This window comes from Anguilla anguilla, chromosome 1, assembly GCF_013347855.1.
Source record: "Anguilla anguilla isolate fAngAng1 chromosome 1, fAngAng1.pri, whole genome shotgun sequence".
Taxonomy (NCBI): domain Eukaryota; kingdom Metazoa; phylum Chordata; class Actinopteri; order Anguilliformes; family Anguillidae; genus Anguilla; species Anguilla anguilla.
The window spans coordinates 7,701,173-7,719,366 of record NC_049201.1 but is presented as its reverse complement, the minus strand read 5'-3'; the positions used below and the strand labels follow the sequence as shown (position 1 = coordinate 7,719,366).

At 50.9% G+C, this 18,194-nt stretch overlaps 1 protein-coding gene across 1 annotated transcript in view; it reads right to left on the bottom strand.

Annotated features, from left to right (window-relative positions):
• sptb (spectrin, beta, erythrocytic) overlaps window positions 1-16,366 on the bottom strand; it is a 28,912-nt gene extending 12,546 nt beyond the window's left edge. The window contains 18 exon segments of the mRNA XM_035418598.1: window positions 52-142; window positions 1,152-1,354; window positions 1,482-2,238; window positions 2,673-2,810; window positions 3,098-3,968; window positions 4,428-4,578; window positions 5,039-5,341; window positions 5,643-5,801; window positions 6,338-6,455; window positions 7,209-7,396; window positions 7,635-7,747; window positions 8,085-8,200; window positions 8,454-8,534; window positions 9,334-9,431; window positions 10,676-10,849; window positions 11,210-11,361; window positions 15,592-15,680; window positions 15,682-16,366. Coding sequence (XP_035274489.1) covers window positions 52-142; window positions 1,152-1,354; window positions 1,482-2,238; window positions 2,673-2,810; window positions 3,098-3,968; window positions 4,428-4,578; window positions 5,039-5,341; window positions 5,643-5,801; window positions 6,338-6,455; window positions 7,209-7,396; window positions 7,635-7,747; window positions 8,085-8,200; window positions 8,454-8,534; window positions 9,334-9,431; window positions 10,676-10,849; window positions 11,210-11,361; window positions 15,592-15,680; window positions 15,682-16,109 — 4,230 coding nt within the window. The 5' untranslated portion in view covers window positions 16,110-16,366.
• Window positions 16,367-18,194: the final 1,828 nt, after the last annotated feature.

The window sequence follows — 18,194 nt, the reverse complement described above, 5'->3', positions numbered from 1 at the left end:
CCCGAGGATATTTATGCAAGGCATTTGTTATTAAGCTTAAAAGAAACATACGTCCTGCGTGTTCTGCAGGAAGTGCTGAAGGTCTCGGTTGTCCTTCAGTTTCCCAGAAACCTCCTTGGCCTTGCCTCGGTTGGTCTTGTACCTGCAGAGACGGGGAAGGGGGGGGGGGATTGCGGGTGAGACGTCCACCAAAAGCTCCCCACACCCTCTCCGAGCGCACTGCAGTTATACGCAAAAGGGCTTCTGCAGAGCGCCCCCCCCCCCCCCCCCCCCCCCCGTGCACAATTACACCGCTAAAGCGAACGCGCGTAGCCGTCTCTGGCCTTTAGCCGAGCCCCCTAAGAGCACTTTCAGATCGATAGCCCATCGTAGCAGATGTGTGTCTATCGCCACGGGGGGATCCAGGAAGCTCAGACTCAATGGAAAAATAAAAAAATAAAAAGGCAGAGGCTTCAAACTAAATTCCGAATATTAATGTTCGTAACTCTACACTGACACAAACGCCTGGCTCAGCACACAAGTAGATAAAGATGAAAGCTATCGGCAGCGCTAAATACAGGACAGCCGCGCCGTTTCTCATGAGAGCAATTCCAAACCAGGCATTTTAGAGGTAGAGGTCAGTATGCAGGACTATTAGAGGATTAGAGGTAGTCCTGCAGTAGCAACCTTATTCATCACAGCAGAACTGTGGACAAAACACACAAAAAAGTCAAACGAGAACCCAAATGGACTGATGTGTATATGGGGAAGGGGGGACAGAAAATGTATATTTCTTTGCTATATGAAAGAATTTAATGAATGCCAACTTTTATTCTGCTACGATTCAATGCCATGTTGTGTAGAAAAAAATTACCTACTGTCGCATGTACTACCATTTACCATTTAAAATGCAATATAGTAGAGATTTTAAAGCTTGTTGGATATGTGTGCCTTCACACTGACAGCAAAGTTCACAGCAAATTTTGAGGGCTACAGTCTGTAGTGGTTAAGGGCAGGGCTTGCTGCTCCAAGGTTTACTTTAACTTTTTTTAAAAACTTATATTTCCAAACTGTGTACAAATTAAAAATGAAAGAGCTGAATTCAAGTCACAGGGCATAACAAATAATTCACATCCAGGTGGGTGTCCAGGCAGAAGGAAACAGGGACTAACCTGTCTTTGATGGACCCAATCTTGTCTTTGACTCTCTCAGAATAGAGGTTTCCATTGTCCACCAGCCTCTTCCCACCCTCGATTGTGCCCACGATCTTATCCTCGTTGGCGTCCATGGTGTTGACGAAGTCCTCGTGCTTCCGGAGGGCCTTCTCTGCCCCATCCAGGGTGTCCGGACAATCCGTGTGGGCCAGGGTGTACTCCTGCCAAAATTCAGATCGTTGACAATGCAGTGAGTTCAGTATGGTAACCGCTTTCTGAATAACAAAGAGGAATGATTGGAAAGAGTTTTTTTAATCACAGAGAATGTAAACGACTCACGGCGCGTACCTGGTTGTTGAGGATGGCCTCGGCCTGCTTGGCGTCCCTCATGAACTGCTGGAAGCCGAGCCCTTGCTCCAGGAAGTTCTTGCGGCTGTCCCACATCTTGTGCAGCTCGTCCCAGCCGGTGTCCAGGCCCTTCAGCCTCTGCTCCAGCTGCTGGTACTGCGGGTCGGTCTCGCCCCGAGTCACCGCCGCCCCGGTGTCCTTCACCTGGTGGTAGTCCTCCTCGTGCCGGTCCATGTCCTCCCGCACGGCGTCGTGCAGGTCCAGCAGCTGCTCGGCCTCCGGCAGCGTGGCGGGCATCTCCTCGGACGCGATGGCCTTCTGCGACTTGTACAGCCAGGACTGGAAGTCGTCCAGGTCCTGCAGGAAGGTCTGCAGCTTGCTCACCTCGCCCAGGGAGTCCTCCCGGTCCCTCATGGTCCGCTTCAGCTCGTCCCAGGCCCGGTCCAGCTCCCGCTGCCGGCCCAGGATCCTGGCGGCGTTTTCCGGGTGGTCCTTAGCCAGCCGCTCCGCCTCGCGCTTCAGGAAGTCCAACTTGTCCTCGATGGCGGCCAGGTCCCTCTCCATGCCGTACAGCTTCCTCTGGATGGTCATGACGGCCGCCAGGTCGTTGCCCAAGTCCTGTGTGGACTCGATGACGCGCGTCTTGTCCTTGATCCAGGCCCCGGTCTCATCGCACTCCAGCCCATAGTTGTGCAAGCTGACCGCGGAGTCCACTTTGCGTTTCTTGTCTTCCACCATTGCTTTGAAAGCGTCCCACCTGAGGGGGCCCAGATTTGTCAGAAACACAGAATTTTCTGCATTTATAATCACTTCTCATCCTTTTCTTCTACTTTTGAATGCTAAATCATATTTGTCAATCATAATTTGTACTAACATGTATCTTACACAGCCTTTTCATTTATTTCTAAATTTTATTTAACCAGGGTAGTCACATTGAGATTGACATCTCTTTTGCAAATGAACCTTTGAGACTGCATATCTTTGGACTGTGGGAGGACACCAGAGTACCTAGAGGAAAACCATGCACATTACATACATATTCCTTGAGCTCCACGCACAGAGGATCTGGCCAACGACTAGAACCCAGAACCCCGTTATTGTGAGGTAACAGTACTAACCACTGCACCACCGTGCCACCCGCAAAAACACACAGGAACTCCTGACATGAAAATGTACGGATTTGTCTCTCACCTCTTGTTGAGACGTGTCTGACAGTCTTTCACACTCTTCATGCTGGGGTGTCTGCTGTCCTCCAACTGCTTAGCTGCTTTATTGACATCATCAACCCGCGCCTGAACATTACCCATCTCTTGGGCAAGGATACCCAACCTGATGGGTGACAAAAAAAGAGGTTTATGAATAAAATATTAACCTAATTTGACATTAGGGTGCAGATTTGTTGAATAATACTGAAACAAGACTGCTGAATAATATGCAACCATTATATATATATATTACTTGAATCAATTCAGATGTTAAAAAAGACAAATGATAAAATTCAGCTAAATTCAACTGAATGAGCCTCAAACTGCTGTTGTGACCTGTTCCATATTTGCTGCTTAGCAACAGGATGCCCTGATGACAGCAAAATTCCAGCGACTGAATTTAGGCCACACCTGTTCTGCACCACCTCCAAGTCCTCCAGCTTCTCTGGAGTCTCCAGCCCCACCAGCCACGTCTCCTTCTGGTTCATCCACAGGTCGCAGGCGTCCGTCTCGCTGAAGATGGTGTACAGAGCCAGGGCGTCCTCCAGCTTCTTCTTGCGCAGGTCGGAGAGGGAGAGGAGCTCCATGTACAGGTCCCTGATGTCCCCGAGCCTGCGCTGGACGTCCGGCGTGTTGCGCAGCTCCTCGGGGAGGCCGTTGGCCTGCTTGGACAGGGCGTCGATGGTGGCCGCGTTCTTGGCGGCCTCGTCCTGCAGGTCGCGGTGCCTCTTGACCAGCCTCTGGGTGCTGTACTCGTCCTGGCCCACGTCGTCGCTGGCCATCTGCCGCCGGGCCTCCAGCAGCCAGGCCTTGAGGTCGTCGGCGTCGCCCTGGAACTGGAAGAACCTCTGGGTGTCCTGGAGGTTCCGCTTCCGGAAGGCGGCCAGCTCCTCCAGCTGCTGCCACTGCCGCTGCACGTCGTCCATGCGCCGCTTCACCTTGGGCGCCTCGAAGTGCTTGGCCTTCACCATGGCGTCCCCCTCGTCCATGACCTGCCGCAGGTGCGCGCGCCGCGCCCCCAGCTCGTCCTCGAAGGCGCTGTGCTTGCTCTGCAGGACCAGCACGCTGGTCAGGTCCTTGCCATGGTCCAGGGAGGAGAAGATCTGCTCCTTCTCCTTGATCCAGCTCTCCAGCTCCGCCGTCTCCCAGAAGAAGTTCCACAGACGGCGAGACTGCTCCAGACGGGCCTTGCGCTGGGCCGCCAGGGCACAGAGCTCCTGGTAACACAGGTCCAGGTGCTGCACACGATCTCGAATCACCTGAGGGTCACACGGCTTGTAGCCTGAGAGAGAACAAAGAAATCATAGGCTACATTTAGACTGTAATGATTTCAACAGGTCATTCAAATAAAGTTTTTTCATCCAATATCCATGTTATTTGCCGTTTATGCATTGGGTAATGAGCGAACTTTCAAGTGTCATTTTACACTATTTGTATGCAGTACTTGATCCGAATTCAGTTCTGATTCTTTGGAAAGTGACCTGTTTGAGAATGCACAGATTGTTTTTTTTTTTTTTTTTTTTTTGCATTGGTCATGCATCACTCAAAAAAGATTATTTGAGCTGCTGGGTGGCTTATCAAGTTAAGGCACCATTCTGCAGTACATAGATGAGCCCCACGGTCTGAGATTGGATCTGGAACCAAGCCATTGTCGACTGCGGTCGGTAGCCCCATGAGGTGATGGATGACCTAATTGCAGCTGTTAAGACACGATCGAGTACTCGGCAATCTCTTCACTCACTGTCCCCGTTGGCGAACTTGAGAGCGGCGGCGTTGGTGGAGCGCACTCTGTCCGCCTGCATGGCGATGTCGGCCTCCACCAGCGCATGCTTCTGCAGCAGGTCCTCCACCTCCAGCAGGTGCTTCCCGAAATCCGGGGAAAGGAGCCGAGCCTGGGAACAAGATGGAGGAGGATGCAGGACAAAGGAGAAAGCATCGCTTTGGTGTTGAAGATATCGATGGCATTTCTCTCAGGCTGCCATTTAACTCATATGTATTGGATCTAGAACCATATACAATAATTGTTTGAAACACATATGCTTTTCTCACACCAATATAACTTCAAAAGAAACTATATTTTCACCAATATACAGAACAAAATCATTGATATGATTGTGCATTTTGGTTGGTAACATGTGAGATCAAAAATTCTCAGAGACCTGCAGGGCTGTTTTCAAAATTTTCCAACATCCTACATGTCTGGTCCGATTGTTAGTGTATCTGATTAATGGTGATTGATGGTTAATGGTTCTCGGGTGATCTGGTGGATTAAATATAAGTATAGCTGAAAAAACTGAGACCGTGTCAGTCGTTGTTGTTGTTGTTGTGTTGCATCGTCCTTCCCAATCGCACCTTCATCTCGTCCATCCAGTTGATGATGTGGAGCATCTCCTGGAAGGTCCTCTGCAGGGTCAGGTTCTTGTCCAGACGGGCCCGCCGGGCCTTCAGCAGCTCCAGCAGGTAGTCCCAGAGCCGCATGATGTTGTCCTTGCGCGCGTCGATGCGCTTGGCGTCGTGGTACCGCTCCGACTCCAGCTCCCGGGACATGGCCACCAGCGCCTGCACGCGCTCCTCGTAGGCCGCGATGTCCGTCTCGATGGCGTCGTGCTTCTTCTTCGCTGCCTCCACCGCCGGCAGGTCGTACCCGAAGTTGTCCTTGAGGAGGACAAAGCCACGAACAGGACAGGACAGGCTGTTAAACTCAATGGGACACCAGGATTATTGATGTTAGCCACTAGCACAGGTTTCTTCCATAATGTGGTTTCAAGAAGTTGTAAAAAAAAAAAAAACAGGCTAACTTTGTTAGCAGTGCTTCTGCCAGCCCAGAGTGGTGTAGCTGTGGGAGTGTGTTGTTGTGGAAACCGTGTACATTGCGTGTGTGCACGTGTGTGTGCACATGTATGTGTGTGTGTGCACGTGTATATGTGTGTGTGTGTGTGTGTGTGTGTGTTGTTACCTGTGCTACCAGTCTCTGGTTCTCCACCAGCCAGGTCTCCCTCATGGCGGCCTTCCTGTCGAAGCGCCGGGCCATCTGCTCCAGCTTCTCCTGCCGGATCAGCTCGTCCCGCAGGACCCTCTCCCGCTCGTGCTCCGCCCGCTCCAGACGCTCCCAGGCCTGGAGGGGGGGGGGGGGGGGCAGGGGGAGGGCGGGCAAAACGTGGGTATGCCGCATAAAGAAGGAATGATCGCACTTTCAGACTTTGATACACACTCAAAAATGGCACACAAGGGGAGAACGTGTGGCACGGTCCATTGGGGCAGGCAACTATCAACCCCCATACAAATCCCCCAGTACTGTCAGGAGGTCAATTTCCTGCCATAGCACTTCCTGTAGTGTGGCCCCATCTTTATCTATAACCCTCGTTGCTATCCCACTGAATAGCTTGTACAAAATACATAAGAAGGGCCCACTGTCTGCTCTCCTTTTAAACTAAACAACACAAAAATACCAAATGGACAGATGCAGTTTTAAAACAAACACACCGGCATACAAACACAACAACAGCAACTCAGTTACACACAAACTCCTGATGTATAGATGGCCCAATTCTGCGATGTTCCTCTTGAAAGTACAACAGCAACATGCACACCTCACTGTAAATAACAAGCAGACAGGGCACCATATTCACATCCGCTGTCCAGCCCCCTCACCCTGTTAATGTCGGCCACCAGCGCCCCCTCCCGCGGTGTGTACACCCTCTGGTTATTGGCCCTCATACGGCTCTGGATGGTGAAGAGCAGAACCTCCAGGTTTCCTTTCTCCTGGAACCTGCAGAAACCGCATCACAGTCAGTGTAGCCACGCCATACTGATTACTCTCAGCAACAAAGATCGTTTTTAGTCCAAATATAGACTCAAAACCAGTATCACCGACACAGATTAAACCTAATTCTAGACTAAATTCAATGCACTTAGCAGACTTACACAGCTCACATTCTTCTACACAGAATGCCCTTATACAGCTTGATATTTACTGAAGCAATTCAGGTTAAGCACTTCCATTAAAGGTGCAACAGCAGAACCCCCCAGGTCCCCACCTTGGAATCAAACCTACAACCTAGGAGTTGGCATCCCTGTTCCCAAACCATTATGCTACGCTGTCACTCAAACGTAACATAATATAAACGTAACATTGTTATTATTGATTTTTCTCAAATATATATAACTTCCAGATTGTGTTAATGCTGAAAAAGACACTTAAAGAGTCAGGCCTCCTTGATTAGGCTTCAGTTGTAGCTGACACTGAGCCTGTTAGCAGAGGCTTCCACTGCAGCTGAGACTGAGCCTGTTTGCAGAGGCTTCCACTGTAGCTTAGACTGAGCCTGTTAGCAGAGGCTTCCCCTGTAGCTGAGACTGAGCCTGTTAGTAGAGGTTTCCACTGTAGCTGAGACTGAGCCTGTTAGCAGAGGCTTCCCCTGTAGCTGGGACTGAGCCTGTTAGCAGAGGCTTCAGCTGTAGCTGAGACAGTGCCTGTTAGTGGGTTGGTTCTCAGGTTAAGTTGTCCGGTGCCTGGCCCACTCACTTGGGCGGCTTCTCCATTGTGCGGTAGGAGTTGAAGGCCTGCAGCTGCTGCTGGACGCCGGTCAGGGAGTTAGCCAGCTTGCGGTTGTTCAGGACGATGATGGTCTGCTCGATCCACGTCAGCAGGTCCGACGACAGGGTCTCGTACTTGTCTATCATCTTCTCTGTCTCGATGGCGTGGTCCAGCACCTGCAGCAACAGAGGGACAGAGAGAGAGAAAGAGAGTGAGAGAGAGGCAAAGACAGTGAAGCAGATATCAAGGACCATCACACTAGTCTGTCCACCATGTCATATATTACAGCATTATATTTGTTGGAAACAGTGAAAGCACTGTGCCAGTCCAAGGATACCATGGCACTGCCAAAGGTCCAAAGGGTTCCGAAATGTCTCTGAAGACAGTGCTGGAACAGCAGCACATGGCCCTCACCTTCCCCACCCTCTTCCCCTCCACCGCCAGCGCCTTCATCTTGGAGAAGTAGTGGTAGAAGGCCACAACGTAGGTGATGATAGACTTCTCATCGGGGTTGTCGGTGAACACATCTGTGAACAAACCCAGAATAAGACCACAGTGTTGCAAAGGCAAAGTCTGTATGCGCCATTGTCCATAGGGTCCAAGTCCATAGGGTCTTCTTTCAATACCATTTCTCAGTATTGAATCCTGAGTCACAAAAAAAGGATGTCAGACCCCAGGGGCATTACAGTGGGGGGGGGAATAGTGGAACTGACTACCCAGGACTGAAGGAGGAGTCTCAAAAGGCCTGGATCAAAAACTTCATGTTGGTCTACAATTTTAAGGGGTCCCACAGAGACTGCATTTGTACAGGGCCCATAATTTCGAGCTACACCCCTGCAGCGCCCATCTGGACACATCACGTACCCTCCGGGTCCAGGAGTTTGGTCACGCCCAGTTTCTGCTCAGCCACGTTGAAGGCGTGCTGGAGGTTGTGGGTGGGGTTGGACCTCTGGAGCCTTCCGTAGTCCACCAGATCCGGCCTGGACACGGGGTGAGAGAGAGAGAAAGGGTCAGACACGGCATGACATGGCATCACCTCTGCTGCTATAAACCTTTTTGTGGGCAGTTTTGTAAGTCGCTCTGGATAAGACTGTCTGGCAAATGCCAAAATGTAATGTAAGGGTAAAGGGGGACAGTCTATCAATGAAGGACTATTGGAGCGTTGGAGGTGTATTTGGCTGTAGTTGCAGAGAGGAGTATTGGAGATGTATTTGGCTGTAGACCAGGCGTTACCTGTGTTTGTGGATGAGGGCGTTGAATGCCATGCCGTCCTTCCAGCTTGTCGTGAAGTTGGTGATGTTGACATTTGGGTATCTGTGAAACAAAAATAGGAACAAAATGACGATTACTTAGTTTTGCTAAAATCACGCTTTGTTTCAAGGAACTTCACTGCCATTGCTTGTTGGACCATTCCATGCTAGGGCTCTTACAGATGTTACTGTCAAAAAGACGATATTATGCGAGATGCTTATGGAAACTGGCCACACAGTCTTCTGAGGTAATTCATTTTAACTTTCAATGCCAACGTGTTTTGACTGTGAGCCTTCTTCAGGGCATTATTTCAAGAGACAAAAAAAAGTGGTTCACGCACACACCCCCAAGAGCACTCGCTTACAATAGGGTAGAAATTGTCAAATGAGTGCAGTATCCACTTTCAGCTGTGGAGTAGCTAAGTGCAATGGATGTAATTAGGTAACAATTAAAATGGAATATGGCTTAGGAACAGACTCAATGGGAAAAAAGAAAGTAAAGTTGTCCCTGCCAGTCAGCCTGTCCAGGGTATAATCCTGCCTCTCGCCCAATGCACTCTGGGATAGATTCCAGCACCCCCCACAAACCTGCCCAGGATAAGCGGGTATAGATAATGGATGTGATGGATGGATGTCCCTGTCAGATACTGGATGGATGGATGGATGGATGGATGTCCCTGCCAAATAATGGATGGATGGATAGATGGATGTGCTTGTCAGATACTGGATGGATGGATGGATGGATAGATGGATGTCCTTGTCAGATAGTGGGTGGATGAATGGATGGATGTCCCCGTCAGATAATGGATGGATGTCCCTGCCAGTGATTAGACCTGATGACCCTAAACCCCAGTCTCACTCACCCAGCTGTTTTCATCTGGCACCACAGCAGCAGGGCGTCCTTGGCAGAGCGCGTCTCTTTCTGGTCGGCCTGTCCCGTCTCTACTATGATGTCTTGAATCTGAGCGCAAAAAGTACAGTGACCTTAAAGACCAACCACAGAAATGGATGCAAATAAGGATCCTGGATCCTGGATGCTGATTGGCCGAGAGATGAGCATTCTACAGTGATTGTAAATCCAAGATAGTGACAGTTAATCAAAAAACCTGTTAGTAAAACCTTTACATACAAATGATATTATAAAATAAATAATGTCATCCATTGGTTCAAACCATTTTATAAAAGTCGACAATGCTTTGCGTTGTGCCTAACAACACCCCTGTAGCCGTGACTGTATTCACCATACAGCACAGCCTCTCGTGTGGTATTGCTTAAACATAAGCTGATGTGTGGTCAGCCTTCTGGCACAAAATGGCTGCCACGCATCACCCTGGTGCTGGGAAACTCATTGTTGGTGGTTTGAAGTGAGGTGCCACCTCCCCCCCCCCTCCCCTTCATTGTAAGACACTTTGAGATCATGAGTATAAAATTCAATCAATAATCGCAGTTACGATTAACAAGACCGCTTCACGTGTGCACCGCAGAATGTGAGGACAACTCTCAGGAGGAATGGGGAAGATTATAAATATCTTCAATTCAATTTTAACATCCCCGCACGGCTTCTCATCGAAGGACGGCTAATTATCAAACGGCTGCATTTTCCCACAGAACGTTTAGCTAATTAAGGTTCGTGGGGATGAACTCGGATGCAGAAGCAGAGAAACCAAGCTCAACGGAGACTAAATTTAGACCAAACTCCCTCTGGCTACCAGGAGCAAGGCTGGGCGATACATAAAGGGAAAGTGTCAATCATTTTGTTGTCTGTGTTTCCTTTGCAAACTTTTAAATTATGCAGCGGACCACGCTGTACCAAGCAGCCATGCTAAAAATAACAAATTCAGTCAAATCCTGCGATTAAAAATAAATATGCAATCCCAGCCCCCTTGTCAAGATCATACAACACAAATAACTCACTTTGCTCACATGGTTCTGATAATGGTGGAGAGACAGTGAGCTGGGTCAGGTGCCTGGGACCTGTGCACTGAGCTGAGACACTGAGCTGGGTCAGGTGATAGGGACCTGTGCACTGAGCTGAGACACTGAGCTGGGTCAGGTGATAGGGACCTATGCACTGAGCTGAGACACTGAGCTGGGTCAGGTGATCAGGACCTGTGCACTGAGCTGAGACACTGAGCTGGGTCAGGTGATCCGGACCTGTGCTCCTGCCCCAGGGGCTCAGGTGGAGGCTCGGCTGCTGGTGCTCACCTGGAAGCGCAGGATGATGGTCCAGATGAGGCCCAGGATGAGGCGGTGGTTGCCGTCGACAATGTCGTGGGAGCCCATGTTCTCCAGGTGCACCCTCTGCTCCTTCAGGAACTGCAGGGCCTTGTCCACGTTCTCCAGGCAGTGGATACGCATGCGGCCCTTGGTGGGCTTGGGCTGGCGGGAGAGAGAGGGAGGAGGAAGAGGAAGGGGGGAAGGAAGAGGAGGAGAGGTTGTGCTGTGGTGAGCAGGGAGATGTATAAGGGGAATGAAGAACCAATGATCAGGTAAGGAGAGAAAAGAGGGATAGGTCCACAATAATAGCTAATAGGGATCTACCACACGTGGCACAGGTGTCCTGAAGGGCCGCAGTGCCTGCTGGTTTTTGGGGTGTTCTCGGCACCAGTGGTTCATTCAAGTCATTTATTGGCTAAAGAGCAAAATGGCTGCCATGTATCACCCAGGTGATTGGCTACACATTGACTGAGGCGTTTACTTTTGTAATCTCGGGATGAGATGAATATCATTGCCACTCACCAGTCGTTCACCAGACAGCACCTCCAGGAGCTTTATCAGCATGCGCCCGTCCCGTAGGTCGAGGTACAGGTCTGAAATTCGGCAGCTCACTCGGGACAGGATGGAGTTCACCCATTTAGTGAAGGTCTTCTTTTGGACCGCCTCTCTCTCGTCTAGAGGGGTACACAGGGGAATTCAGTGCGCTGCTAAGACAGGAGCTTAGAAGGGAAGGGTTTTTATTTTTGGCTATCTTGTCCTGCTTCCATTACTTAAAGGAAGAGCTATCACAAATGTCAAGTTAATTTCAGATCCCATTACTTCACCTGAGAATATGCCACATTTAAGTCTTTTATCTTCCCTGAAAACAAGTCTTAGTACTTCCACTCAGGAGAAAAACATTCTCAGAACAGAAACATTCATGACAGCTCAATACTGGAAAACAAGGTTTCAGAGGGTTTCGAAAATCACACGATGACAACTGAATGCATACAATTATGCAAAGTAAAAAAAACCAGTGGACGTACACCGTCCTGCGACACACAAAACTAACAAGGATCCAGAGGTAAAAATCTAAGAAAATATCTGTTAGTAGACAGAAAACTTTTTAGTTCTGGCAAGCAATGAGGTCGCACTGGAGTGCCTTGCTACACCTTCCACAGCAGGAGGAAACTGGAACTGTAATTTCGTAACAACCCAAAAATAACAGGACCTCGTCCTGCTCAGCTGGGAGCCCTGCCCTCTTTAATCTGGGACAGAGTACCATGAGAAGGGAGGACGGGGAGAAGTCTGGAAGGGACACGACAGGCTCATTTATAATACAGGCATGTGCGCCCGTCTCGCTTGGTCACTGTCCTGCCCGAGAACATCGACCTCTTCCCTAACCCGCAGTCACACGCTCCAAAACTAGAGCAAACGGCCACCGACTCACACGTGTGTGTCTGGGGCACGCCCGCGTGTGTTTCGGCATTTTAGTCTGCATTGTATGTGTGTGTGTGTGTGTGTGTGTGTGTGTGTGTGTTTAAGTTTGTGTGTATTCTCAACAGATTTCAGGGGGGGAATCGATGTAAGGTTGCATTCGTGAATGTGCGCACACGCGTGTGCTTGGTCATGCGGGCGTACGTGTGCGCTAGTCTGTACACGTGTACAGGCAGACATGTTTGCGTGTACAAGCGGTGTATGTGCGATTGCGTGTACGAGAGCGCTGCACTGTATATATATGTATCTGTCTACCCAATAGTACGAGTACAAAAAAAAACTGTACCGGCAGTAACTTACACGATAAATGATTCAGAGGCAGCTGAATTAGTGCGAAGGGAGAGAGGGAGATAAAACGAGCGAGCAAGACGTGTGCTTTTAGGCCCAGGTCTGCAGAGACCGACGGGGCGCGAGCCCAACGTCTCCAACCGCTTTTCTTCCAAGCGGAGGATTTTTAGCCGCCATTTTCTGCGCCGTCGCAGCGGTACGAACGAACCTGAAGCGCAAGCGAGGCGATGTTTTTTCCCCCCTCTATCATCAAAGAGTGCAGCGTTTTAATAAATGATGCTACGTCGTGTTCCCCTCGCCGTCGTTAGAAACTCGACATGCAGAGCTCTTCTGGGTCCTTCAGTGAGCGCCGGAAAGAAACGGAAGGGAAATTATGAAAACGACACGCGTGGGGCGTTCTGCTCAGCGCTGCGGAGTCTGCTTTTCGTTCACGCGCGCGTGTCCCGTTAAGAGCGACGGCCTCGGGGGGGGGGGGGGAACTCAAAACGTCACACTTCAAAAACCCACAAGAAAACGAAAAGCCCTTGAGGCCCAAAGGTTGGGTCTCAAAGAGCACCAGCCTGCCCGTCAGAGTTACGCCCACCGCTCACGCCTCCCGAGTCACTGGGCATGATGCAAAGCGACGACGCTGCCATTAGGCAGTTGGGTAACACGGCCATGTTGCGACTCTGTGCCGAGTTCGACGGGGGTGGACTCATCGTTTCGGCGCTTTCAGCGGTAACAAAGCTGTCGGCCCTCCGGACTGCCGCTCAGCGCACAGGATGCCTTAGAGCTCAGCCCTGGCGCACGACACAAACTGCAGCCGCATGACTTATTCATACTGATGGATTTTCCCTGTATGCAACCTGGTTGTTTTTATTTTTTGCTGAGAGTCAGCTCTTACTGGAAGTGCCTTTCAGTCCCAGCGTGTTCCCGGCCAGTCACTGCAGTCAGGCCAGACATTCAGGGGCTAGGGAGGAGCACCTGGGTAACTGGGTGAGGGTGTAATGTCTTCGTAACAGGGTGAGAACAGAGCATCCTTGGTAACAGGGTGTGGACAGAACACCATGGTAACGGGTGAGGACACAGCACCTTGGTAACAGGGTGCGGACAGAACGCTGTGGTAACGGGGGAGGACAGAGCACCTTGGTAACAGGATGCGGACAGAACACCTTGGAAACAGGGTGAGGACAGATCACCGTGGTAACGGGTGAGGACACAACGCCTCGGCAACAAGGCAAAAACTAAATGCATAAGAAAGCCCTTCGGAAAAACCCGGAACAGGAACCTTATTCAATCACAAAACACATGCATAAGTAAGAGTGAACTGTGCTTTCTCCCACTGGGGTGGACATCCAGCAGCAATGGTAATGCTTAACTCCCATTGGGGGACACATATGCTTGAGTTTTTACTGTTTGACAAGACAGCAGAGACCTCTCTTTTCCATTTTATGGGAAAAAAACCTCCTGTTTCTGTAACCGTTTAAAAAATGTCTCACTTTCCTTACAGGAATATAAAGTATGCCTATAACAGCCCAGTGAGTTCCTAATTAGCACAAAAAAGTATCTATGGTAACTGGCAAGGGATTACTGTGAATTTAACCATTTAGAGACTGGAGAGAGGCATCCATGGCATCCAATGGATCCATTCTACGTCAAGCTGAAATATTTTTAACACAGTCAACAATTGACAGATTTCACTCCATCACAAAGAGTCCAGACTACTGGCCTTCCTTCCCCCACCAACCCAGGCTTGACCTCTTCACTGACAAACTTCCCAGAATCCCCTGGGAGGAGGCCATTCAGGGATGCATGTTTACAGGTCAGTTATTTATCCTCCATGGTACATGTAGTCCATTATATCATGACAGCCCTTCAGATAGAAAAGGCCAAATATGAGTTATATAAGCTTTTATATACCAAAGCATACGTTTGGAATGTTTACTCTAAAGCAGTCTCTTCTTTTCCCATTACTACCGAGGCTGATGGTGCCTCTTCCTCAAAATATACTTACATGACTACAGCGGTCAGTGGTTGCACTGCATTGTGGTCCATTCAAGCGGCATCATTCGCCAAACTGTTTTGAAATCGTTTGAGACATTTAAATTAAGCCTTCAGGAGGAGGGGGGGGAAAAAAGTCTGCAAACTGGATTTGTGTGAAAGATCTGGAGCTGAGAATTCTCTGTGGGGATTGGGCAAGAGGATGAGGACAGGAATGGGGCCAACTAGGCACAAGAGACCACACGCGCTCAGCACGCCCCAAACAGTCATTACATTAAGATAGGCACTATACAATGTAACTGTCATTACATTAAGATAGGCACTATACACTGTAACTGTCATTACATTAAGATAGGCACTATACACTGGAACTGTCATTACATTAAGATAGGCACTATACACTGTAACTGTCATTACATTAAGATAGGCACTATACACTGGAACTGTCATTACATTAAGATAGACACTATACACTGTAACTGTCATTACATTAAGACAGGCACTATACACTGTAACTGTCATTACATTAAGATAGGCACTATACACTGTAACTGTCATTACATTAAGACAGGCACTATACACTGTAACAGTCATTACATTAAGACAGGCACTAAACACTGCTTGATCAAGCACCCATTTTTTTAACTTGTCCAGGTAACCCCAACAAATAAATATGTAAATAAAACTAAAACTTGCAACAGAACATTAATGCCCCCCCCCCCCCCCCCCCAGAGTAGGGGAAAAAACTGATGTAGACCGATTTAGGCATCCGCACCATAAAATATTCAAGACCAACTCAACTAACAATTGGGGCAGTTCCGCTCAAATAAATAAATATTTAAATAAAGACACATTTAAAAAGACTGTTATGGACGGAGCAGAGCTCTGGCTATTAGGCAGCAGAATCCCCTCCCTGCTCACACACACACACACACGCACACCCAAACACACACACACACACACACACACACACACAAGCACGCACGCATGCGCACGCACGCACACACACACACACAAACACACATGCACGCACGCACATGCACGCACACACACACACACGCATGCACACACACATACATACACACACACACACACACACACCGCCCCGCGTAACTAGGCTGGGGTCCGGGGCTCTCCCCCAGGCCGTCCCGGGACGGTACCTTGCAGCTGGCGGAAGCGCCCGTCCAGGATGGAGTTGTAGATGTTGGAGGTGCTGTAGCTCAGCCAGCGGGCGCGCCTCATGCTCCGGGACGGGGGGCGGGGGCGGCGGGGGGCTCCGGCACCTCGGCCTGCCGGAGGAGGACGAGGAGGAAGTGGAGGAGGAGGAAGAGGAGGGCGCGAAGGGGGAGAGCCCCGGCGGCATGCCCGGGACGGTGCCGTTCTTCATGGGCTGGGGCTCCGGCTTGCTCCGGGCTCCCACCCGGACCACACGGCGCCCCTCCACCCCGCGCTGCGCCCTGTGCACCGGAGGGGTGCTCCTGCTCCGGCTCCCCGTCCCCCCCGCAGCCCGGCCGGGCGTCTCCCTGGCTCCCGCACCCCCGCCTCCGCCGCCGCCACCGCCCGCCCGTCCCCCGCCGCCGGGCCGACCGGACGCCTCCCTGCCGGGTTTCAGGCTGATGGTGACCTCGGCTAGCCGGGTCGGGCACGGCGGAGCGCGGCACAGACAGGGGCTGCTCATCCTGACCGCGCAGCCACTCGCCTCTCCTCTCCTCTCCTCTTCTCTGTCTTCTTCTTCTTCTTCTTCCTCTCTCTCCTCTCTCTCCTCTCTGTCGTTCCCTCTCCCCGCTCCGGTTCGGCGGCTCCGTGCTACGCTAACGGTCGCTGGGGCGCTCTCGGCTCGCTCGCGCAGGTCTGAGCGGCTCCGTCGCCCCAGCCACGCGCGCAGTACGTCCCTGACTGCGTGCGCTGCCGACTACCTCCACCGCCATCCTGCGCCCCCCCCCCCCCCCATCCCCCCCGCCCCCCCCCCCCACACGCCGCTCCGCACTTACATCATCGAGCACTCCGAGGCAGTTCAGCTCAATTCAGGCACAGACAAGCCGGTGTGTGTGAGTGTGTGAGTGAGTGTGTGCGCGTGTGTGTGTGTGTGTGTGAGTGTGTGTGTGTGTGTGTGCGTGTGTGTGTTTGTTTTCAGATATGAGCACATGCGTATTTTGCCTATAGCTAATGAATCTGAGGTAATGCTTCAGAGAAAGCATCTCTGTAACCCTGATTGCATTAGCGACACATCAGCGCACTGAAAAACACTGAATACTGAACTCCCACGCAGAGAAACATCCACTTGCCTTAAAGACACAGAGGTGATTTCTATTCTCACATATAGACACAAACAAACACACACTCACAGACATGCACACATACACACACACACACACACACACAAAACACACTCACAGATATGCACACACGCACACACACACTAAAACACACACTCACAGATGCGCACACATGCACGCACACACACACATACACACAAACACAGGACTGTTAGACAGGTAGGTACCGAGGCCAGTTCTGAGATGAGCTGAAACCCACTCAAGTCCAGGAGCAGCTGATTAAATGTGCCCCCCCCCCCCCCATTGTCAAAATCAGTCTGTCAGAGCTTGTGAGAGATGCACACCGTCCCCCCACCCCCAGCCACGTTCCCCAAAGCTTACAGACCTTGTTTCTGTGCATCTGACCCAGAGACGGCCCTATTTAAAGAGCCCTGCCTTCCTGACAACTGACTCTCACATGTGTGTTGCGGATTACCATCTCCTGTAGTTATCCCAGGGGTTAGTGAGCTGGGGGGGGGGGGGGGGGGGGGGGGCGTGGTATTGGGGCGGGGGCCAGCTGTCCTGATCCATCAGGGAAGTATTCTGACTATGCAGGAAGGCTCCCAGCCATCCACGGGGCGGGGAACAGGGGGTGTTGGTGGTGGTGGTGGGGGGTGTACAGTGTAACTATTTGGCAACTGTGACTGCTGGAGAAAGAGGGCGGGGCTACAGTAAAACCACAGTATCACATGACTCTGTGGACTGCGAGGTAGGTGAGAGTCAAGGTGAGTGCTGCTGTTCCACTGGAATCCTCGCTCAGATTTAGCACCATTACACACTCTGCCTCACATTGCGTTCCCATGAAGATGTTTCCAAGTTTTTTTATTATTATTATTTTTTTCCCCTCTGTTTTTTTTACATTACATCGCGCAGCATCATTCGCAGGTCAGACCCTGCGCTGCTACCTCCTCCTCCTCCTCCATCGATTCGGCAGAGAAACACACACACACACCCCCCCCCCCCCCGCCCCACACACACCCGGCTGCACTTCCTGCACAGGGACAACCCTACCGCCCGAAACCCCGCCTCCCTTGGGCATAAAACACTGACACGAGGCCCTGCAGGGCTGTTGGCCACAGTCAACACTGGACTCAACTCCACACAGATACCAGGACAAGCACCGCCCCCCCAGGACAGCTCCACGTTTCTGAGGAATCTGTTGTTGAAAATGTCACCCCTTGCTTTATGCGCAATGCCCAACTGCAACGAGGGGCAGCTCACATCCTAACAGCAGCACACTGAGTTTGCTCCAGAACAGGCCCCAAAGCCAGCAGAGATCTCGCACCCTCCACCCCCCTCCCCACATCCCCCCCCCCCCACCCATACGGTAAACGACGCGCCAAATGCATTCTGGGCTGCCATAATGGCATCGATCCGCTCGCGATGCGAGAGGGAGTGTATAGCCGCGTTGGGAGGTAAGTGAATTAAACAGGGCACATCCTGTCTGG